The 24,503-nt window shown below is 39.9% G+C and overlaps 2 protein-coding genes across 4 annotated transcripts in view; both read left to right on the top strand.

Annotated features, from left to right (window-relative positions):
- vars2 (valyl-tRNA synthetase 2, mitochondrial) overlaps positions 1 to 1,290 on the top strand; it is a 92,088-nt gene extending 90,798 nt beyond the window's left edge. The window contains 1 exon segment of the mRNA XM_044172331.1: positions 1,080 to 1,290. Within this exon segment, the coding sequence (XP_044028266.1) occupies positions 1,080 to 1,157 (78 nt within the window). The 3' untranslated portion in view covers positions 1,158 to 1,290.
- Positions 1,291 to 1,602: 312 nt separating this feature from the next.
- Positions 1,603 to 24,382, top strand: mgat1b (alpha-1,3-mannosyl-glycoprotein 2-beta-N-acetylglucosaminyltransferase b). Of its 3 annotated transcripts, XM_044172333.1 has the most exons (4): positions 1,603 to 3,307; positions 3,812 to 4,040; positions 12,958 to 14,188; positions 21,945 to 24,382. In XM_044172333.1, the coding sequence occupies exons 3-4, from the start codon at positions 13,319 to 13,321 to the stop codon at positions 22,644 to 22,646; spliced, it is 1,572 nt and encodes a 523-aa protein (XP_044028268.1). In that variant the 5' UTR covers positions 1,603 to 3,307; positions 3,812 to 4,040; positions 12,958 to 13,318; the 3' UTR covers positions 22,647 to 24,382. The 3 variants fall into 3 exon arrangements, with proteins under 3 accessions (XP_044028268.1, XP_044028267.1, XP_044028269.1); XM_044172332.1 differs by lacking the exon at positions 3,812 to 4,040; XM_044172334.1 differs by lacking the exons at positions 1,603 to 3,307; positions 3,812 to 4,040 and adding an exon at positions 10,339 to 12,437.
- The last annotated feature ends 121 nt before the right edge of the window (positions 24,383 to 24,503 follow it).

Below are 24,503 nucleotides of genomic sequence, written 5' to 3'. Positions count from 1 at the left end.
TAGCTAAGCTGTGAAAATCAGGCTAACGCTGGTGCTACACTGATTAGCTAACGTCGCTAAAGGTTATCTAACACACTGAGGTGATTATCAAAATGATAAAAAAACACTATATACACAAACGAACAGTAAATACTATTAACAATATGTACAAAGCTAACTGTGAAAAGTGAAGTAACTAACTTAAAGATTAAAAAGCACTGTAAGGTGATCACTAAGGTTGGAGGCGAAGGTAGCATCAGTGTAGAGTTAACAGGAAGTAAACAGACATCACGTGCAGTTCGTAAAATGGATATACATCACACTACAATGTGCAAGTAGAGAATAATGGATTTACTAAGTGTGAAGAGGAGGCAACGTTAGAACAGGGAACCTGTGGGGGTTAATAAGTGTCAAACTACTAGTGAATTAGTTATGAGCAAGACCTCACTTTAGAATGGGGAACATATTCTGAGTTAGAAAGACTTCATTTAATTGGACACTATTAACACTTGTAGTTTTGTTACATATAATAGACCATATTTATTAAGTGTTATTAAGGGAGTATGAGTACTCTTGTGGTACTACCACCTTATAAGGCCCATACTGAGCAAAGCATATTAAGATCATAATTCATGTACAATTCCTTACTTAATATCAATAAGCAGTAATTAGGAGGGTATTGAGGGAAAACTCTTAGTTAATGGCCAAGTAGTTGTAGAATCATGCATGGGTCATGCAGAATAAGGCATTAATAAGTGCTTTATAATGATTAATAAAGTGCCAACATGCTACTAATATGCATGCTAATAAGTAACTAGTTAATGGTTAATATGTGTACCTTCATATAAAGTGTTACCAAATATTTATATTATAATTCTAATTATTATCATATAATTATTTATTTATTTAATAGTATCCATTAGTACTGTACTACATGGTTGTCTAATTGTATGCTATTTAAGATAATCCTTTATTGATCCCCCAGAGGGGAAATTCGGGTGTTACAACAGCACAAAGACAAAACAAAACAATTAGACAACCATGTGTGAAAATGTTCATGTGATTTATATATGTGTTCCTTCCTCCTTCTGTCTGTTCAGATGTCAGCCTTGCAGCAGGAACTGAGGACCATTGAGGACCAGCTGATGGTCCTGCAAGGGACTCAAACAACAGAATAACTACAGCCAAAGGGCATTACAGTAACTGTGTGGACTGCTGGATATCAGAACTGATGAAGTTGATGAATTATGTATAATGTTGTCTGAGTTGGAGATCTATACACTGCTTGAATGAAGGAGATGTTGCATAATATCATGATAGTGTTGTTTATATAATGCATACTGTATGATACTGCAGTACTCCACAGTATAATTAACAACTCACCTGCAGATGGAGTTGTGGCAGGATTCAATTAAATTTTATTTATATAGCGCCAATTCATAACAGAAGTTATCTCACTGCACTTTTCCTATAGAGCAGGTCTAGACGGTACTCTTTATAATATTATTTAGCAGGAACACGGGGGCAGCAGGTGGCCCACAACCACAGATCCAGTCTCTGCAGCTCTGGAGGCAGAAATACCTGCTGAAAGCGACAGAAGAGAGAGAGGAGAGAAACGAGAAAGCACAGAACTACGGGAGAGAGAAGATGTCGAGTTAGTAACATGCAGTAATGGGATAAAAATGCATACAGGTGGAGAGGGAGGAGAGAGGAAAGAGGTGCATCATTGGATGTCTCCCGGCAGTCTAGTCTAGGCCAGGATGCAGGTATCCATGGAAAGGGACATAAATGTGTTAATGCAAGTATTTGTGTCCTGTCGTGGCCTTTAAGGGTTGTGATCACAAAATGGCTTTTCTGTTAACAATTCTTCATATTGTTTATTGTTTTTAAAACGAATGTGTCTTTTCCTTAACTTGATTAAAGGGGTTTCCTTGTTGGGGATGCCAAAATTTTGATACCTGAAGGAATCAGGGTCCAACATATCATGTTGAATTTGCTGTAAATACAAGCCTAGTTATGTGGAACATTTCATATCCATCTGGTGAGGTTTATAAGTAATGTTTTATTGTGACTTGACTGGCAACACAGGCAGCAAACATGGCACCAAATCCACCAATGTTGGTAGTCTAAGATACTAGAAAAAAACATGCCAGTCATATTCAGATGAAAAGATAGAGAGAGAATTTGATTAATCCCAAAGGGATATTGCAGTTTTATAGCAGCCAAGTCACATTAGTCACAAAACAAATGAACTCAACAACGATATATTGAACATAGACTGTACAATAATAGTGCCCAGTAATTCAGTAATATTACATATACATTATTGGTGCAAGTCAAGTAGATAATGTTTAACACCGTACAACCAGGTGCTGGATTGCCCTTGTGTATTAAAATAGAATCAACTGTTAAACATTTAATGTATTTATACTAACGGTTATGTAATTATGTAGATACATAATATTGTTATTAGAATGCAATTTACTCACAAAGGTGGTTCTAATGAAAGATGCTATTGTTGCATAATGGGAAGTGTAGGATCCAGTGTTTTTGGAGCTTGACACATTCAAGGGGATAAATGTCAAGATATCTCGACCTCTGCTTCTTCAATTTTGACCTTTTAGTCTAACAAGTCCTCCAACTTATTCAAGTGCAATACTTCACTGGAGTGACCCTTTTACCTATAGAGAAAACAGATTTTGGATGCAAGTATTACATATTGTTGATAAGGGAATTAATAAATGAATATGTTATTAGTGTACAATGTGACAGATTTATGTTAGCAGGTTCATAGAAAGAAAAGTTCGGCATAAGTATTCGGCTGGGGTCAACTCGGTCCTAAACGAGTCAATAATCCGGAAGTGTAGTTTTGTGTTGTATGCCGTTATCATACAGACATCAGAACAGGCAGGCTGTGGTAGACCCCGCTGGAGTATGAGAAACTGAACCAGGGCAGAGGAAAGGACTTTTGCTGCAAAGTGTCACTGTGGATACACAAGCCAGTGGCAGTGTAACGTTTGTAGCGGAGCAGACACTGTAGGCTGCTAACATTAGCAGCTACTGGTAGTGGATAAAAGAGCAGGGGGAGGGGGGGTGGGGAATAATGGGACTAATGGGAACCAGAGGTGGAGGTGCAGGCAACACTGGATCCGCTGTGTACCAACACAGAGATGTGCTGTTAATGTGACAACGAAGGAAATACAAGGGTGGCTCGACTAGCAAATATCAGCTAGCTAGCCAACTAGCCGGTCAGTGCTGCAGCTTGATGTGAGTCTGCTTTCCTTTAAAGATGCAAGCCACACCGACTCGTTCAGAACGGGAATGAGAGGTGAGTGAGACTGGCTTCAGCTGCTACAACCATGTCTTAGGTCAGGACGGCTATGAATGAAAAAAACCTTCACTGCTGCTCGGCGTTAGCCAGCTAGCTAACAGCACGTCAGCGGCTATTAAGACATTCTTAATACATGCGTTCTGATACTCAGAAATCATTATAGAGATGACAAAACACTGGCTATGCCCCTGCTGCATTTAACATCCATTGTGCCCGTGTTTTTACTTAGCTAGCCGATAGTTTGGTGTCAGCTAGCTTAATAGGTTGTGTGTGAAGCGTAACTGCTGGGTTTCATCTCAACCCATTAGACAGCTGCACCGCTGGTGACCTGCTGTTTGCAGTGTGGACATTTCCATCAGTTTAAAGTATAAAATTGTAAATATTTATTGTTAGCAAATTAAGAGGCGTCGCCTGCCAGTCCTCATTGCTTTTCCAGAGTGTAGTCATGTGAACCATTAGCTGGATGGTACACTGTGAAGCCTCAGTTGGTTCCTGCTGCAGGTTCTACTGTGGTCCTACCAGTCAGCACCACGTTGTCTGACGGAGGGAGGAGGGGTTAAAGAAGAACAGAGTTTCAGCTGGTACAGTTTGTGAGAAGAGCAACAGTTCCCTTCCTCTGCTCATCTCCCCCCCCCCGGTTCACAATCAGCTTTTGTCTGGAAAGCTCAACTTAGTACAGAAGTCAAAGGAAGACATGACAGATCTGTAGGCAGCTCCGAGTTCAGCTACGGTTAGTTTTACACTTTATATTCCTTAGCTCTGGAGTTCACTTCTTGACTTTACATACTCTGACTGTGTCTGCCTCTTTTCTTTTCCCTCATTTTTACTTTTCTACTTTAATTGATTGTTGCTCAACGTTACTGTGTGTCTGCATGTAGTTTGTGGTGGTGCTTAACTGTATTACCTCTCACTGAGAGGTGTTTCTTTTATTTAGACTACCCTCATATTACAAAAACTGAACATTAGAACCTTCATGATCTATTGCAGGGCTGTTGTATTAGACTGCATTAGTTTTAGCAAGGTGTACCTAATAAACTGGCAACTGAGTGTATATTATGCAGAAACATACTCAATACTTATGTGAAGAATGCCTCTTACATTCCTCAGTCAGATTTATTTCACAAGATTTTTTTGTTTGAAGTAGAGCTGAAATGGTTTGTCAATTAATCAGTTATTGACAGATAAATTAACAGAAAATGAATCAGCAACTATTTTATGGAGCCAGGACAGTGACTGATTTTTATCTTCATATCACATTATTTTCAGTTTCAACTTTCTGTCACTGTTTTGGCGTAGAGGGGAGGGGCAAGGAGAGCGTCATTTACATATAATCTTCATATTAAGGAGAGAACGTCACTCTTTCCGAACTAGTCGTCCTCCGAAGCCTCTGGCATCACCGCAAACCTACGGCAATGGCTTACATGAGTTCACTGGGAACTCTCAAACAGCAAGTAAGTCTGTTTCTCTCTGCTGTTGTTTTCTCACATAGAACCGAGCTGGTTAAGTTAACTTTTAACTGATGTTATGCTGGTCTGGCAGATGTCCGCTGGAACAAGCGCTAACGTTAGCTAATAGTGACAGCTAGATAACTTTAGGCTCTATGTGAACAAACAGTGGCAGAGAGAAACAGACTTAACTGCGGTTTGGGAGTTCCAGGTGAACTCGTGAAACCCATCGCTGTATGCGTGCGCTCATGTCAGAGGATTACTGCAGTCAAACCAGCTGCTATTTGGGTTTTGATGCGAGTCTATTAATGCAGTTACAGTACCTGTGCTTGGAGCGGCCAAAAAGGACAAAGAGAGAGTGTTATTTCAGCAATTATTTCTCACATTTTATATTGTTTTTTTCTCATATAAGTAGTCCATCCATCCATTTTCTACCGCTTGGTCCCGTTAGGGGTCGCGGGTGACTGGAGCCTATCCCAGTGACTTTGGGCCTTAGGCAGGGTACACCCTGGACAGTGGCCAACTCGTCGCAGGGCTAACACAGACAAGGACAGACAACCATTCACTCTCACATTCATTCAATACGGGCAATTTAGAGTTATCAATTAACCTACACATGCATGTCTTTGGACGGTGGGAGGAAGCCGGAGAACCCAGAGAGAACTCACGGTAACACGGGGAGGACATGCAGACTCCACCCAGAGAGATTGTGTGATGTTGGTCTGGTCCGGGAATCGATCCCACGAACCCACGATCTCCTTATTGGGAGGCAGGAGCTTTAGCCGCTCTGCCACCGTGCACCCATATAAGTAGTCAATAATAATAATGACCGTGGGTGTGGTTGCCATGAACAAATAAAGGCCGGTCCCCAATACAGGCCAGGGGGAAAAAACAAGGTGTATAAACTCAGGGGCCTGTCATATAATGTGCATGCCAACTAAGCATAATGTACATTTCAAGTGGTGAAAGAAGTATTCAGGTCCTTTACTTAAGTAAAAGTACTAATCCCACGCTGTAAAAAATACTCTGTTACAAGTATGCATTGAAAATGTTACTTAAGTAAAAGTATGTAAGTATAATCAGGAAAATGTACTTTAAGTATTAAAACTAACAGTAGGCCTACTCAGTGCAGTACAAAGACCCCTTTGACTGTTATACTATTATACTGTATATTATATCATTAGATTATTATTACTCATGCATTAGGGGCGGCTGTGGCTTGGAGGTAGAGCGGGTCGTCCACCAATCGGAAGCTCGGCGGTTCGACCCTGGCTTTCCAGCCCACATGTCAAAGTGTGTTTAGGCAAGATACGGAACCTCAAATTGCTCTTTTGTGTGTGACTGAATTAGTTTCTTTGTACTGATGAGCAGTTGGCACCTGCCATCAGTGTGTGAATAGGGTGAACGTGATATGTAGAGTGTGAAGCACTTTGAGAGGTCAGAAGACTAGAAATGCGCTATAAAAGTACAGACCATTTACTATTTAAAAGCAGAATTTTACTGTTGTTGAGGTGGAGCAAACTGTTTTGTATAGGACTGCAACTAATGATTGTTTTCATTATGTTTTCATATTTATGTTATCAATCTGCTGATTATTTTCTCGATTAATCAATTGATTGTTTGGTTTGTTTGTTTTTTAAATAAATTAAAATCATTAAAATAATTAAAAGGAAAAGCAGCAAATCCTGTCATTTGAGAAGCTGGAACCATGAAATGTTTTTGCATGAAAAATGTAAACGATTATCAAAATAGTTGCCAATTCATTTTATGTCTGTTGGGTAGTTTGTAACAAATCATATTTTCTAAGCTCTTTCATATGTTTTGTGCAAAAATTGTAATTTTTAAGTAACTAGTAACTAAAGCTGTCAGATAAATATAGTCAAGTAGAAGGTGGCATGAAAAAAAATACTGAAGTAAAGTACAAGTACCTCAAATTTGTACTTAAGTACAGTACTTGAGTAAATGTACTTAGTTACATTCCACCACTGCATTTCCATCACTTTAATTTAATAAATTCAACAAAATATTCATGCTATTGTCAACACTTTGTTAATCTAAGTGTTATTGTCCTATTTCAGTCTCTGTGAATATACACTCAGTTGTTAGTTTATTAGGTACACCTGCTAAAACTAATGCAGTCTAATACAACAGTCCTGGAATAAATCATGAAGGTTCTAATGTTTAGTTTTTGTAATATGAGGGTAGGCTTAATAACAGAATAAAATAAATAAATAACAGATGAAAACAAAAAAGTAGGGAAGTTTGAAGGAGCTACCAGCCGCTGCATCTACATGCAATATACAACTGTTGCGATAGCAGTTTACATTTCAAAGATGAACCAAGAAAAAGTTTGCAAATTCATGGTATTTGTTAAAACTACACCTGCGATGATTAGTCGATCGACAAAATTAATCAGCAACAACTTTAATAATCGATTAATTGTTAGTCATTTATCTAGCAAAAATTTCTCTTGTTCCAGCTTCTGAAATACGAGTATTTGCTGTTTTTCTCAGTTTTATATAATTGTAAACTGAATATCTTTGGCTTTTGAACTGTCGATAGGACAAAACAAAGAAATTGAAGAAGTAACTTTGGGCTCTGAGAACTTGTGATTGACATATTCCCAATTTTCTGACGTTTTATAGACACAATCAATTGAAAAAATGTTCAGTAGCTTAATCGATAATGCAATCTATTTGGATGTGTCCACAATCTGCACAAACTCCCTAATTGCAACCATTTATCACTCTTCAAACATGAGGCTGCTCCATAAGCTATTCTCAAACATCTGATGTGTGTCAGTGTGTTGGACAAATGTGGAATACGGGTGGGTGAGGGGGTTGTAAGGTGGTAGTAATATGGAGATAAACAGGTCTGACCTGTTAATAGCTTGCAGAGCTGAGTTTGTCCTAACCTAGAGCAGTGAAGCACAGCCAGAGATTACTAATCAGAGCGCTTGTTCCTTGTAGTCAAACATCCATCCTTACGAGATTATTGCGGGCCTATATTTATCAGCACTAATTGGTTTAGGCTTTTCTAATGCTGTGGAACTGCTGTGGAGGAGTCAGTGTGACCTTCCTCATCCTCCACTCACTCACTTCTTTCATCCCTCCATCAGTTTACAACAGTTCACATACACACTGTTGACATTCAGTAGAAGTTTTATTTGAGTGGAAATCTCTGTGTAAGCATTTCAACATTTGCTTTGGAGCCTGTTTGTTCATGGGAAGTTGGACTTTGACATACAGCAAATTGACAGGCACTAAATAGAGAGCTAATTTAAAGGGTCAGTTCAGCCAAATTACAAAAAAGTTTTCTCACTTTCCTCTAGTAGTATCTAGTCCTTCAGGTAGCTCAGATTGTGAGATATTGGACTCTGAGATTTCTGCCTCTTCCCTAATACAATGATTCAGCTTTGAATGTTTAAGTATGTGTTTATTGCAGTCTTAGTATCTCAACAACAACCAGTCCAATCAGCTTGTACACTAGGTACCAGGAACAAATCCAATATCATCAATATGCGCAGATGATACTAAATGTAAACATGAGTATGTGGATAGAATGCTCACTAAGAGATTTGTGATGAAGCCAGAGTTAGTGTAAACTGTAGAATCTGTAGGATCTTACAGTCACTCTATGTCAAATCATATAGAGGTTTTAGTTTACATTTTAGATTTAGTTCAAACCTTATGTATATGCTGTTTGAGACCAAAAAATAAGTACAATTATTTGGCCTAATTTTGAGAATTGCTTAGTTTTTTGCTACTAGAAATGTTGTAATTTTCGCCCCCTAAAAAATGTCTTAGGCTTGATTATCTTCAGACATATAAATCCTAGAGCCATGACATTTGGTAGGGGCACAGACAAAATGGTGTACAACAGATCCAGATGGCACAAGGCACAAGCAGATGTCATATTTTTCATTACTGGCCCTTTGAAAATGGTTTTGGGGCCTCAGGCAGTCCCCCAAAGTGTGGACATTTCCATACTTCCGGCTAAAAATACTGTATTTGATTGATGTTATACCAAATTTCAGAGGCTCAAACATAAACAGAATCTGATATATGGCAAGTCTATGACAGGCCAAGATTGCAATTTGTTGCCTTTTTGAGATGCCAAAATGGCAATGTGGACACATTCCTTGTACCATGAAAATTTGTGTGAAAAGGGGTCTAAATGTGGGAATTTTGTGTGTAAAATTACACAAAGTTCCTTCCATGTTGTCATGTTTAAATTTAACAAGATATGAGGCTTTACATAACAGATTACCCATGCATAGACCTGTATTAAGCAATGAAGACAGATGGTGTGGTCCCCCATTCGTCCAGGAGTGTCCAGATGACTAAGACTGAAACCTTTTCTACAATGAAGACAGAAACTGAAAGGATAACTTATAATAAACTTAATGTTTAATTAAACACATCAAAGCCCGTCAGCAGTCCGAGCTGACGAAAGCAGACTTTATCTGCCTCTTTGACCTTATCAACAGCAGTGGAAAGCACGCTTTTATTTCGGGTCCAATTCCTACACTGGGTCGTGGAATTGGCCATTTTAGCAGGATCCTCAGCCTTCATACCTGGCACCAGTCTGTCTGCAGTACCCATGACATTGGTATTATTCACAATTTTAACTTATTCTGGGATCGTTCTTCCTTGTTTGCAGGAGACGGTCTTCACCCAAACAAGTCAGGTAGTCGCATGCTGGCGGCTAACCTGCAGTTCACTGTGCTGCCCTCCTCACGTAGTTGACTATTTACATCACCTGTTTCCCCTTGCTCTTCTTCTTCCTCTTCTCTGCCCACCAAAAACAGCCACGCACCATCTGCTGTCACTAACTGCCCCTTGTGGACTGATCATAGTGCTGCTATTTGGAGCCCGGATTCCTCTAGTGCTACTTTTAAAATCCCTGTGGTAATTTTGGATAGGTCCTTAATGCAAAACAGACACAGCCGACACAGCAATAATAATAACTTAATATCCGGGCCAGAACCCTACCTCCACTCTCAACCTCAAATCTGAGCCAGCACAGACTTTTTAAGATGGCTCTTCTCAATGTAAGATCCCTCTCTAACAAAATGTTTTTTTTTAATGATTTTATCTTTTCTACTCATTTAGATTTTATGTTCTTAACAGAATCCTGGTTACGTCCTGGTGATCGTAGTCAGCTGGCTGAATTGTACCCTCCAGATTGTGACTGCTTAAGCCGCCCTAGGGACTGTGGTCGTGGTGGTGACCTAGTCTTTAGTCCGGGCCTGAAAACTCCATCTGTGGAAATCAGGGACATGTTTGTATCTGATCACCTATGCATTGTTTTTAACTGTGAATTACAGGCTGCTAGTACTGTCTTATCCCGCTCTGCATACACACGTGCCCTTAATGAGCATAGTGCCTCAAAATTCTGTACACTGTTCAATTCTCCTGGCAATGTGTTTCCTGACTCCTCCAACTCCAACAATTTGGTTGATTCTTTTAACTACCTGTGTTCTTCAACCTTACATCTCATAGCTCCTCTGAAAAATAGACCAAACTCAAAGACTAGAAAACAGCCAGCCAGCCAGCCAGTCCTAAAAAAAACCTGGGCTTGATCCCACCCTCCTGGACAACTGTCGTCCAATCTCCAAACTGGCTTTTATTTCCAAGGTTCTCGAAAAACTTGTATCTAAGCAGCTTCTTGCTGCTGTGGAAAACAATAATACCTTTTGAAAAGTTCCAGTCTGGTTTCCACCACAGCACTGAGACAGCCCTTCTCAAACTCACTAATGACCTTTTAATGAATGACGACGCAGGCATGTGCTCAATTCTTGTGCTGCTGGACTTAAGTGCTGCCTTTTGACACAATTGTTAACTACCATTTTTATCAATTTCTTTTAGAAAAATTTCCTCTCAATTCATTTCTTTTATGAATAGCAATAACATCTTTCAGAATTTCAGTCCAGCTTCCGATTGCCGATTCTAGACACTGTTCATTTTTAATCCTCCTTGATCTTAGCTTGGCCTTTGATACAGTTGACCACTAAATTTTAATCAGTTGTCTAGAAGAATGAGTTGGCATTAGGGATTCAGTGATAGAATGGTTCCGCTCCTACCTCACTGATAGAAGCTTCTCAATATTAATTGCCGAAACTTTTTCTTCCATGGCCCCCCTATCCTGTGGGTCACTTCTGGGTACCTTATTGTTCTCAATTTACATGCTTCCCCTGGGTCATATTATCTGCAGCCATAACGTAAATTTTCACTGCTATGCAGACAATACTCCTCTCTGTGTCCCCCTCAGACCCAGTGAATCAGACAACTTGGCAAATATTTTATCCTGCCTCTCGGACATTAAGTGCTGGATGTCACAAAACGTCTTCAAACTAAATGATTCCAAGTTTGACATCCTGTTGCTTGCCCCAGCCAATATCATCCCTGTTATCTAGTCAAATCTTGGTGGCCTAACATCTAATGTGAAGCCCTCTGCCCGTAACCTAGGTGTGTCTTTTGATTCTATCTTATCTTTTGAGAGCCAAATTACAAAAGTTGTGCAATTCTGCTTTCTTTAGCTAAGGACTAAGTAATTTCTATCTCGAGCAGACCTCATTCATGCTTTTATTTCATCACGCTTATATTATTGCAATGCCCTTTACTCTTGTCTTAGTCAGAAAGCCATCTCTCGCCTGAGAAATGCAGCGGCTAGGCTTTCAATCAACTCCAAAAGACGACCACATTACTTCCCATCTCCACTGGTTGCCTGTAGGATTTAGAATTAACTTTAAGATTTTATTGCTGACTTTTTAAGCTCTGTAGGGGTTGGGCCCCAACTATATTTCAAACATACTTGTCCCCTATGAGCCTCGTCACAAAAGATGACCAGGCTTTTGCAGTAAGGGCCCCTTGTTTTTGGAACTCCTTACCAGAGGATCTCAAGCTAGCAACCTCAGTGTCCTCCTTAAATCTCATCTCAAAACCTATTTTAACACTTCTTTCTATTTTATTTTATCTTACAGCACTTTGTCTTTTCCACTAGTTTTGCTTTTACCAGGTCTTTATTCCCCTGTTGATATATAAATGTACTGAGTAACCCTGCTTTCTTTTACTGTTTATCATATACCCTGTTTGTAAAGCAGTTTGTAACTCTGTTTTGAAAGGTGCTATATAAATAAAGTTATTATTACTTTGAGAAATATAAATATCTACAAGAGCCCTTTTTATTTAGTAAAAGTAGCCAATGTTCTCAAATGTTAAATGTTGTACAAACACAAGCAGCTGCACAGGAAGTTTACCTGAATAAAATACAGTCTAAAATTGGCAAAATTTTGATTTACATTAGAGACTAACTGATCACAGAATAAGTAAACAAAATTACAACTCTGACCACACATGCAGTGCCAGCTTTTGATACTGGACAGTTTTGATACTTGGTGCTACAGACAGTGGGGCACATTTTGGTTGTTTCCAAAAAAGTATTGTGGTTCAATACCCAACCCTGCTCATGTTATGTTGCCCTTTGCATCAAGGGAAAGCAATTCTCTAATTTTATGGCCAGACCAATGTACAGTAGGACTGCAAATGAGAATTATTTTCATTATCAGTTACTCTTTAAGCTATTTTTGTTTTGTTTGTAATTTATTAATCATTTAGACTTTAAAATTTCAGGGGGAAAAATTGTGAAAAACAACCATCACAATTTCCCAGATGACCCAGGTGACATTTTCTAATTGCTTGTTTTGTCCAACCAATTATCTAAAGCTGAGAAAAGCAGGGACCAGCAAATGTTCAGTTGAATGTCATGATTATACATGAGTATTATTGAGTAATGACTTTTTTCTGACTGACTGGTTTGAACCCTGGAAGGGCCTCAACAACAATCAACTATTCTATTCATGTAGAAAAAAATACATTTGTAATTGTGTTTGGAACAAACATATCTTGTTTAATAGAGTACAAATACAGACCTATAGTTTAATTTATAGAAAATAATTTACAATTTAAAGTGCAATATTGATCAGAAAAATTGTAATAATATAATATTGTTTTCAAATAATTTGGCCCTACTTTTTAGTGTCTAGTCTTCTATTGATTGGTTTGCACATCCTACACAAACATGTTATACATAATTCACACTTGTACAGAAATGTACAGTGCATGTCTGAAATGGACTTTTGTTTCTGCTTCATTATTTAAAGTTCAAATGAGCTGACTTGTTTTCCTGCTCTGTTTTCAGGATAATGGCTGAAGGATAACATCCAAGGAGTTGCATTCCCTCAACCCAGAGTGACCCCACTTTCCCTTTTTTTAACTTTCATCTGCACTTTTGCAACCTCCCCTTGTTGAACTTCTGAGAGTCCTGTCTCAGCCCAGTGCCCATTTCTATGGGATTTCATGGAATGCATGTATTCCACAGTAGGATCATGTAAATTTATTTTAAACTGGACAATCCTCCTGACACTCTCCTGACCAAAATACAGTATGACTCTCAAATTTGAAAGTCCCTGCCTGTCCTGATTCTCACTCTGGTTCCATCACTTGTTCTCTACCTGCAGCCTCTTCCACTAACCCATCCCTTTTTCTAGTGTCATTGGGCCATGGTTCGCAAAAAAGGTTCTCTTATACTATGCTGTGCTTTCCTGTTTGTTGCCTGGAATGCTTTGCTTCTACTTTATCTTTGGGGTCGCCCTCCCATTGGCCGCCTCGGAGAAGGTGGTGGAGCTGAACCAGGAGGAAAGGAGGAGTGGGGCATGGCCAGAGGGAAAGGAGGCCGGGTCAATCTGGCAGGAGAAGTGATCCGGCTGGCAGAGGAGGTCGAAATTCAGCTCGAGACCCAGAAAAAGCTACTGAAGCAGATTGAAAGTCACAGAGCAGTGTGGGCTCGGCAGAAAGATGTTGGGAAAAGAGAAACAGATGATACAAAAGAAGTCAAAGAAGAGGTTGTCCACCAGCCACCAAAGCCTCCACTTCGTCTGAAAGACAGTGTGGATGACAGGGACCAAACTGAAGTAAAACATACACAGAAGCCTGTTCATACAATAACTTCAGGCTCCAAGTTAGAACAACACCAGGCCATTGAAATACAGGAAGAAATTGTTAAGAACAATAAATTGCCGACTTACGTTGCCAGCCCAGAAGTCGTCATTCCCATTTTAGTTATTGCTTGTGACAGAGTGACGGTAAAACGGAGCCTCGACAGACTGATACAGTACCGCCCTTCTCCAAAACTATATCCAATCATCGTCAGCCAGGACTGTGGTCACATCGAGACAGCCCGTGTGATTGGCTCATATGGAGATCAAGTGACGCACATAAGCCAACCGGACCTGTCAGACATCAGAGTGCGGCCAGAGCACAGGAAGTTCCAGGGCTACTACAAAATCGCCCGACATTACCACTGGGCACTCAACCAAGTGTTCAACACATTCTCCCAGTCTACTGTGGTCATAGTGGAGGATGACCTGGAGGTGAGTGCTGTCAGACTTCTGCCTTATTCACATTGCCTCGCAGTACAGAAGACATTATCATCTGTGATAGCTCGCTTTTTTGTCGCATTCTGCCTTTATTGGATAGTTTGACAGTAGACTTAGGAGAGGTCTGTATAGTGTGTCCATCGGTTGTTACAGACAGTGGTTGTAACAGGCATTGGTAAACAATGCAATGCTATGCGATATCGGCAGTGGAGTTTCACTGCCAGCCATCCTCAAGTGTAGCAGAGAGAAGTTGAGAAAGAGTCATATGGCTAAGCAGCGACAACAAGCACTTGAAATCTTGGTACATATCAAAAGACAGACTTTTTCCATTCCGCTTTAGTTTGCAGGCCTGAATGTAATGCAGCTTAGATGTCAGTATGCATATGAAATTGATTCACAAATATAGTGTTGATAGACACTACTGTCCCACAATGTAATGTACAAAGAAAAATGTAGAAGCTGCTCATAGCTGGAAAAAAATAAGCCAAATTGCTGACAGTGGTGAGACAGATACAGAACATCATTATCTTCTCTTAAGTTTCTACATAAAAAATTGGCAGTAGCTTGTTAAAGCCACGTTTTGATAGATTTCTGTTGGTGCACATATTTTATCATTTTCCAGAGGGTGTTGATTTCTTGAGGGTATTGAGTTCAAAAGTAAACAGGCCAAGGACTGGAATGGACACTACTGGCTGCAGGAGAGGATCACTCACCTCATCACATCCTGGGCATCAGGCCTTTTATGTTTAAATCTTGGGCAGAGAGAGCTGCTGACAAAGTGACACGGATGTCCACACCTCCCATTCATGTTAACTTTAAGAGATTGTTCAGATGGTACGTGACTCCCTGGTGGCGATATTGACGCATGGAAAGTAGCTCAGTCTAAACGAGCCAATTAACAAAGCATTTTAAACCACTGCCCTAAACTCAAAACATTTTAACAATCCACAACAGAATGGCTCATCAGTGTTTCTCTGAGGCTCCAGTCTCCTCTCAGATCTCTCTGTTTCATGGAAATATTATGCCATCTGAATAATAGATAGTCTGGCTGTACCGTGGCTAACTATATAGCATAGGCTTGAAATTTGCTTTAAAGGAAAAGTTCAGCATTCTTAGAAATGCACTTACTTTCTTTCAGTGAGAGCGATGTTCACATGGATATCTCATGTCTGTTATGTACAGAGCTAGAGTCAGGACGTGGTTAGCCTAGCTTAGCATAAAGACTGGAAGCAGGGGGAAAAAGCTAGCCTGGCTCTGTCCAAAGTTCAAAAATACACCCACCAACACATCTAAAGCTAACATGTTCTATCTTGTTTGTTTAATCGGTACACAAACAGAAATGTAAAAACAACAATTTGTTGTTTTAGGGGGAGTTATGTGCTTAACTATTTGATGTACAACAGTATATGCATCTGTCCAGTCAGTATTTCTGTGCAGTGTCTCCGGCTATAGTGCAAATTGCCCGATACAGTCAGTGAGAACAGGTTTTGGTTTTGGTTCTGTACAAGCACAATGGTACCAAACCTGGCAACAACACTGTAATAACAAGACTCTGTAAAGCTGCAGTCACTGCACCTGACTGTTGTTCGTCAAGAAATAGTTCCAGCATGTAACTCAACCACAAATTGTCATACATTTCTGTTTCTGTACAGATTAAACACTCTAAAAACATGTTAATCGTTGAGCTTTCTAGGTGTTTGTATGTGTATTTTTGTACTTTCAACAGAGCTAGTCTTTATACTAATCTAACATCCTACTCTACTTAACACACAGACATCAGATCACGGACAGATTGATACCCATTTTCTCACCTAATTATCTGACAGAAAGCACATAACAGTATTTTGAATAGTTGAACTATTCTTTTAATTTAGTCAGACACCAATCTCGGAACCCATTGGCTATTGTCTGACGACGATTTAGCCTTTGGGGGCAACAAACAGTGTTTCGGGGCTTCCGGTATAGCCAGCGGATATCCAGATAACAGATATCCAAGCCAAGACTTCCTCTTCAGTGCGGTGGCCATTGTTTACAGTCTGACGACAATTTGAATGCAGATACATTTTAAAAAAGCTAATCTCTAGGGTTCCGAGATTGATAAAAAGCTAAATTGTCGTCAGACAATAGTTGATGGGTTCCGAGATTACATTTCAGCCAATGCATTCCACACAGACCTGCATGCAACCAAAGCCCACTCAAACTTGATTGATCAATACTACATGGACTACAAATGGAAACCAGAATGCTTCTGTTATCAAAATCTTGTCCCTTGCCTACAGATTCTGCATTCATATGCAGATATCTGTTTATAGAGATTAGTCAGACAGTAACTCACTTAGACTGGTCTAGACAAATCTCTACAAAACCAGCTCTTGGCTTCAATTCCCCCTCAAGTAGCCTTAAAGTTAGTAAATAAGTTAATATGTATTCATTCTGTTTGTTCCATTCCATTCTTCATTGCAGCTGTATGATGTTTTACATTGAGTGAAAGATTCAAACGAGATCCCATGTTTTTTGGCCATTTCACATGCATTCAATTTGTGCACATTTCCACAGAGTAAAGCCATATTTGGTTACTTTGGGATCTCCAGCAGAATTGATATGGGATTTGAGAGCATGACTTACTGATTTCAGTTCCAATTGTGTAATGCTTTCCCTCAAAACCCTGCCCTCGCATTCAAACAGCCCCTGCTTGCACATTTGCTCTGTTTCTGCTCAAACTGTGTGCTTGCACTCAGATACAGTGGTGTGAAAAAGTGTTTGCCCCCTTCCTGATTTCTTATTTTTTTGCATGTTTGTCACACTTAAATGTTTCAGATCATCAAACAAATTTAAATATTAGTCAAAGATAACACAAGTAAACACAAAATGCAGTTTTTAAATGAAGGTTGTTATTATTAAGGGAAAACATCGTAGAAAAGGTTTCAATTGTAGTCATCTGGAAGTCATCCGGAAGTCATTCTCAATTGAGAAACGGAGCCGAAACGTCTTGATTCTGAAAACAGTGTCCAGATGACTACGATTGAAACCTTTTCTATGATGGAACATTCCTGGACGAATGAGGGACTACACCGTTTTATTAAGGGAAAACAAAATCCAAACCTACATGGCCCTGTGTGAAATAGTGATTGCCCCCTAAACCTAAAAATGAAGACTTTGGAGTGGCCTAGTCAAAGTCCTGACCTGAATCCTATTGAGATGCTAAGGCATGACCTTAAAAAGGCAGTTCATGCTCGAAAACCCTCCAATGTGGCTGAATTACAACAATTCTGCAAAGATGAGTGGGCCAAAATTCCTCCACAGCGCTGTAAAAGACTCATTGCAAGTTATTGCAAATGCTTGATTGCAGTTGTTGCTGCTAAGGGTGGCCCAACCAGTTATTAGGTTTAGGGGGCAATCACTTTTTTACACAGGGCCATGTAGGTTTGAATTTAGTTTTCCCTTAATAATGACAACCTTTATTTAAAAACTGCATTTTGTGTTTACTTGTATTATCTCTGACTAATATTTAAATTTGTTTGATGATCTGAAACATTTAAGTGTGACAAACATGCAAAAAAAAAAAAAAAGAAATCAGGAAGGTGGCAAACACTTTTTCACACCACTGTAGCTGAATGTTTTTGAAAATATTGTGTTTTGTTCAGTTTAACAATTGGGCCAAAAAGAGGCATGCCAACTTACCTTCATGAGTATGACTGTGCTCTCACGGTTTCCAGGTGTCCGACTTCTCTTTAGAATTAGCAGATCTTGCACCCAGCCACTGCAAAGCTTCGAGGGATTTTTGTCCGGGTGGGGGTCCCTTTTCTTTCTCTTTTCTCTTCTCCATCAGATTTGATCGATTTAACCAACTTTTTAGCCAAACAAAACAAAAGGTAAGCAGGTTAACCACCGTAGCAGGCACGGGTAACAACATAGCGTGTTCCTCACAAGATGGTGCCGCCATCCCAAAATTCACACAGCATGACGTACCTTCACAGATTGACCTATAGAGTATTTAGCTATTATAGTAAAAAAAATATGGGCACTGGTATATGTAATAACTGTCCTTTTATTCCAAAAGTTGTAAAGAAAGCAAGGGAAGTATAAATAATATAGACGTGGAGGGCGGGAGTGGATGAACCCAGTTAAAGAGTAACCACCCGCAATGAGGCAGGGATCATTTCATTGGTGAACACTACACCTGGCATTCTATTGGTTGGGGGATTTTGACAAGGCACAAAAAAACACAAAAAATCTGAGAGCAAAAAATCTGAGAGCAGAGGAGAAATCTGAGAGCAGACGTTTCGCGAGCGCACAGGAAGGCTCAAGGTGGAGGAAGGAAATCTGTGCAAGCAACAACATATCTGAGTGCAAGCACACAGTTTGAGCAGAAGCAGAGCAAATGTGCAAGCAGGGGCTGTTTGAATGCGAGGGCAGGGTTTTGAGGGAAGGCATTACACAATCGGAACTGAAATTAATAAGTCATGTTCTCAAATTAAAAGAACACACTCTTGAATAAAGATAGGAAACTACTCCCATAAATTGAAACAAAGTAGAAGTCTGAGGGTTTAAACAGTGCCTGTAGACACAGCATGAGTTTGTAATTTTGCTCCCATTGGTAGGTCTGGCAGGTTTGAAGATGGTAAAAGTGTAATTACATGTGGCTTACATTCAAATGTGGGTTAATGATGACTGGAGCTGGTCCCACTGATTCATCACTGAAGACAGTTTCCTTAAAATGTGCAACAGCAGTTCATTCAGACTTTGTGATAACTTTGCACTCTACCCAGTGTCCATCTTAGTGTGTTGTCACAAAGCCCAGACTGGTTTCCAGTCAGAGCATGTATATCATATTTAAGTATGTATGGCTATGTGTGTGTTTTGGATCACAGCAGAAACAATAACTTATACTTGCGAGAGAGAACAAAGAATATTAGATATTCTGAATGGACAGCATGTTGAGATTAGCACTTTATTTTTTATTTAGATCAGTTTTTTTTTGGGAATTTTTGCCTTTTTATTGGACAGTTTGGCAGTGAAGAGGCAGACAGGAAACAGGAGGAGAGAGAGAGGGGGTATGACATGCAACAAAGGTCACTGGCCAGATCAAACTGGCGACGTTGCAGTTATGTGGCATGTACTATAACCACCCGGCTACCAAAGCACGTCAAGAGATTAGCGCATTTAAACTGATGATTGTATTATGTGCTGGCACTGAACAGAGAAGTTGTCAATGAATTGGTAATTTCTACCATTTCAGATTGTCTGATTTGTTAGCAGTTCCACTGAAGAGACATTTTCCCTCTAAACTTCTCACATGGTTTCATTTCAATAACTGTTCGAAGCCCAGAGAGGTAAAATGATCTAAGTCAAACAAATACATATACATTTGTGTAGCAGAACTTTTCTTCAATCCTGCCCCATTAATCATCTCAGGACACCTCAGAATTATCTTGTGACCTTTTTGGGGGGCCTGACCCCTAGGTTGGGAACCGCTGGACTAAACTAAAGTTGCTCAATTGAGCAGCTACAACAGTAAAATGCTGCTTACACAAATGCACATTGATACATCCATATTAACAATCTGTCATATATAAAAATGTATTAGTCACAGGAACATTTTTCTGGAGAGTGAGTAATTTTACTTTTGATACTTTCAGTACATTTAGCTGATAATACTGCTGTTAATTAGGATTTTAAATGTAGGACTTTTTGCATTATTGTATTGGCAAAAATAAACCCCCAAACTGCTGAAAACCACCGTATAAGGGTATTTAGTAGTGTTGTTGATGGATTCAGGTCCAAATCTTTACATTTTAGTGCAAAGTATTTGAATTCTACGAATTGTGTTATAAATATTCACAGTGACTGCCCTCTACAGGTCTACAGGTTGAAACCCGACTATTGCAATTGAATTTTCCGTCCCCTCCTATTTGAAAAGTCACATGTCACACGTTTGGGCCTGTGTGCAGTATGCAGGCCCATCCAGCGCAACACACCAGGCTCACGAAACTCAGATCAAACTGTCAAACTAGGCAGCGCTGATCAAATATGAATTCTGTTACTGCATTTCCTATTTCCTGCCTCAAATTCTTTCAGAAACAGATTTTAGTGTACTGTTTAGCTGTAATTTGAGAAAGTTTGTGACCAGGCTGCCATTCTTTTCCTGCTTGAAAAAGGACCAAGCACCGCCCCGTCGCTCAGCGCTACGTAATGTCACTCGCTTCGTTGCTCTGATTGGTTGTAGGTCTATCCAATTGCACCCCCTCTCAGCGCTGCCCACGTTAATACTTTTTTCAAGTTTTAGAGCCATTTTTTGAATTTCCTGTGTAGAGGCACTTCAGCCAAAACTTTGGGGTTTAGTTACTCGTTAAGTAAAGGATCAGAGTTCTTTTTCCACCACTGACAGGTTGTAAAGTCTTTTGAGGCAGATTTGGGATTCAGGGCTATATAAATGAAACTGACTTGACTTATATTCTAAACAAAATCCCAAAGCTACTAATAGAAAGTAAGAACAGTTCAAATCAGCATTCTGAATAAAACTTTGGAACAGTACTTGTCGTAGTCCTAATAAAAACTGAGTAAGCGGATGGATGCTGCTGTTATCCAAAAGTAATTTTTCAATGCTTTGAGCAACAAAACCCCCATTAATTTTAAAGAATAATTCCAGTTTATCACAACTGGGGTTTTGTTTTTGTTGTTTTGTCTATCATTTCTATCAGTAACTAGAAGGGCACTCAGAGAGCACAGCATTCCGTTAAGGCCAATAGTCCATGATAAGCGCAACCACTATATATTTCTGGACATATTTCCAAAATATGGTTGTATCTACCTGAAGCCTCATCATCTCAGCTGTGCATTTATTATGTACTTTGCGCAGGTCGGAAAATCTGGAATTCCGGATTAATCCGGAAAAACCACATACCTGATTGCTTATTTCTTACATACCTGGTGCATTTGTTTCTACAGTGATGTTTAAGGTGGCTGTTTTGCTGTATGTTTAGTTGCACCATTCACTTTAATTACGACAGGTTTGCGCATGCGCAACAAATTCAGCTCATTTCGCCATAGGTCAGTTGTAATACCGGTCTATCTTGCAATATTAACGAGAGTGAAAAATGATTAGTGTATCTGCCCCGTGATTCGGATCTGCTCCAAAATGTAATGGGTTCTTCCTTGGCCCATGCTACACCCTTCCACCAAGTTTCATGAAAATCAGGCCAGTTGTTTTTCCGTAATCCTGCTGACCGAAAACATAACCTCCTTGGTGGAGGTAATAATAGCATTATACTCACCAAGTTAATAGCTGGGAACATTATGACATCACTAAAAAGAAATCGTATGATTCAAGAAACAGTCAAGAGTAAACAATAAAATTATTACCCAAACTGTCTTTTGTAAACATCCATAACAGTTTGCAGACCAACGTCCTGCTTCAACTTTAACCTACTGTACTTAATGTTGTTGTGCACGTTGCTGTGTTCCCAGATCTCCGCTATTGACTCGGTGAGTACATTATTGTGGACATAACTATGAAAATAAGACCCATATTGTAATAAAGTGGAATTATAGGCCTATAGGTTCTGTGGTAAGCAGAGACTTAGACTAATTAAAGGTTTTAAAATGATCAGCCCAAACTGACAAGAGTTGAAGTTGTTGCTTTTGTCTTCATTGCTGTTGAATTGACTTTCAATGATTCTTTTGATCTGTTTGGACTGTATCTCTGAAACAGTACCATCTCACTACTGTGCATCTCCCTCCTGTTATTTAGGTGGCACCGGACTTCTTTGAGTATTTCCGAGCCCTGTACCCGATCTTGCGCTCTGACCCCACCCTGTGGTGTGTTTCTGCCTGGAATGATAATGGCAGAGACGCCTTGGTAGATCCATCCAAAGCCGAGCTCCTCTACAGAACAGACTTCTTTCCCGGTCTGGGCTGGATGCTGCTGAAGGAGATGTGGGACGAACTGGAACTCAAGTGGCCCTCGGCCTTCTGGGACGACTGGATGCGTCAACCAGAGCAGCGCAAGGACCGCTCCTGCATCCGGCCGGAAATCTCCAGGACTATCACCTTTGGCAGGAAAGGCGTTAGTTTAGGTCAATTCTTTGACCAGTACCTTCGCTATATTAAGCTGAACACTGAATTTGTGCCTTTTACCAAACAGGATTTGTCTTATTTGCGAAAAGAGAAGTATGATGAAAAGTTTATCAAAGAGATATACAGTGCCCCACTGGTGAAGATTGAGGACCTGCAACAAGGGGGCAGCTTAAAAAGCCCTGGCCCATACAGGGTGCAGTACTCCAGCCGGGACAGTTTTAAAGTCTTTGCTCGAAATCTGGGAGTGATGGACGACTTGAAATCTGGAGTTCCTCGTACAGGTTACAGGGGCATAGTCAGTTTCCTGTACCGGGGTCGAAGGGTGTTCTTGGCTCCGCCAGAGGGCTGGACGCATTATGACATCAGCTGGAGCTGAGAGACTGACCCAGACTGTACAATGTGAGTGGTGTTGAAGAGGGGAGAGAGCCTTACTCAGAGGGACACCCTCTCAGACCAAAGAATATCAGCAGATGCAGTGGTTCGTGAAGGAATTAAAGCAGCACAGATGGGGCTGCACATCAGTGGAGCTGGGAGATCAAGTGCTGACCCAGGCCTGTTTGTTAGGGTGCTCATTCAGGATCAGCTGTTCACCGGCCACACAGACTTCACAAAGAGTTAAAACTTTTAGGAAAGGCAAATTCCACCCTGTTTCAAAACAGCTATTGGCAATGTGCCTTGCTTTCCAGGCCCATTTTGTTTGGTGTATTTTTTATTCCTGTGAATAACTGGCCAAATGTAGACATAACATCACATTCAGATGTTTGCAGCAGCTGTAAAGGGAGTTTGGTAGCAGAAAATAATTTGAATTGTTAACAGGAAGAGGATGCTTCAGTGTCAGTGAAAATACACTGGAGGCCAAACACAAGCAGTGCTCATCTCTAGAGCTCTAGTTTTTTCACACGTTGGAGAAAAAACTGTTATGTATAAAATCTTGGGTCACATTTAGCAAAGTTTTTGAAAAAAAATGTTGAAAACGATCCGACTCTTCAGATGTTAATGTTTAAGTCTATAAAACTAATCAGAAGCAGAGTTGTGTGCAAAGGAAAATGAAAAGCTTCTACAATGTTTTAGGTGGTAAACAAAGGCCATATCCAGTACTGAACAAAGTTATTATATGAAGTCATAGTCCTGGGAAGAATGTTGAAAATATTCAACCAGATCCTAATAAACCTATAAGGTGGGGATAAATGATGCCAAGCAGATGCACAATAACCAGAAACATGATTTGGTCAGACCAAGAATGGTCTCATCTATTGAAGTCAGTACCAACCATGTAGGATTTCTTCTTTACTCACTGACTGATACTCCACAACAAAATACCCCTCAGAATGTTTTGTACAGGACAAGTAGCAGTATAATAGTGTGGGTGGAGTTTTTCTTGATTTATCAGTATTGCTGTCCTTAGATCAGTTTATGAACATGGCCTTGAAAGTGCACAACACTAAATCAAAGCAGAGAGATGAGCTCAGTGTTAAGACCTGTATGCTTCAAATGAAGTAGGTCAGCCCACATTTAAAACGTGTAAGTGTTAATACCTGTTCCGAATGGCCACACTCGAAGATGGGCGAAAAAACGTCCATCTTTGTAGTCTCGACACAAAGGCTGTAATGGTGTTGCACTCAGTTGTTCACGTGAGAAGTGACAGAAGTAGTTGCGTGAAGAATGAAAAAAGAGAGCCGGAGAGAGAAGCTCAAACCCCACTCACTGTCACACTTCCAAACACAGTCACTGCGTCAAGTGGGTGTGATTGATGGCCAGTGGCGTGTCCAGACTTTTTTTGACTGGAGTGACACACACACACACATTGGAATAGCATTAATTTACAATTTCTGTCTCTACTATACATACAGGGCAAGTTGTAAGTACATGACATCCAAATCATGGTTTGGTCAGCTTAGGTTTTTGAAAAACCACTGATTGATTTTATTTGTTTCTGCAACAAGAAGGCTGAGGAGAAATGATTATCACTGTACTGTAATTAGCTTTGGGAGATTATCCACAAGATTGATTGATTGATTGATTCCCACTCTGTATGGTGATGTGTAAAACCACTGCCTGATGTGTTTATAACTTTAATACATTATAAATAAAATCAACTATTTTAATATTGTCGATATGCTGAAGGACTCACTCTTTAATTGGCAGCAGTACATTGTAATCTGCAATGCTGAACAGTGGCTCGTGTCATGTTCGTCTATTGTGAACAATGGGTCATCAAGGCATCTTGCTTGAT

Source organism: Siniperca chuatsi, linkage group LG17 (genome assembly GCF_020085105.1).
Source record: "Siniperca chuatsi isolate FFG_IHB_CAS linkage group LG17, ASM2008510v1, whole genome shotgun sequence".
Lineage (NCBI taxonomy): Eukaryota > Metazoa > Chordata > Actinopteri > Centrarchiformes > Sinipercidae > Siniperca > Siniperca chuatsi.
This window is presented reverse-complemented; position numbering and strand designations above follow the sequence as displayed.

Coding starts and splice junctions, on each gene's coding strand:
- mgat1b (XM_044172332.1), top strand. CDS start 13,319: ATGGTTCGCAAAAAAGGTTCTCTTATACTATGCTGTGCTTTCCTGTTT. Junction 14,189..21,944: donor TAGTGGAGGATGACCTGGAG/GTGAGTGCTGTC, acceptor CCTGTTATTTAG/GTGGCACCGGACTTCTTTGA.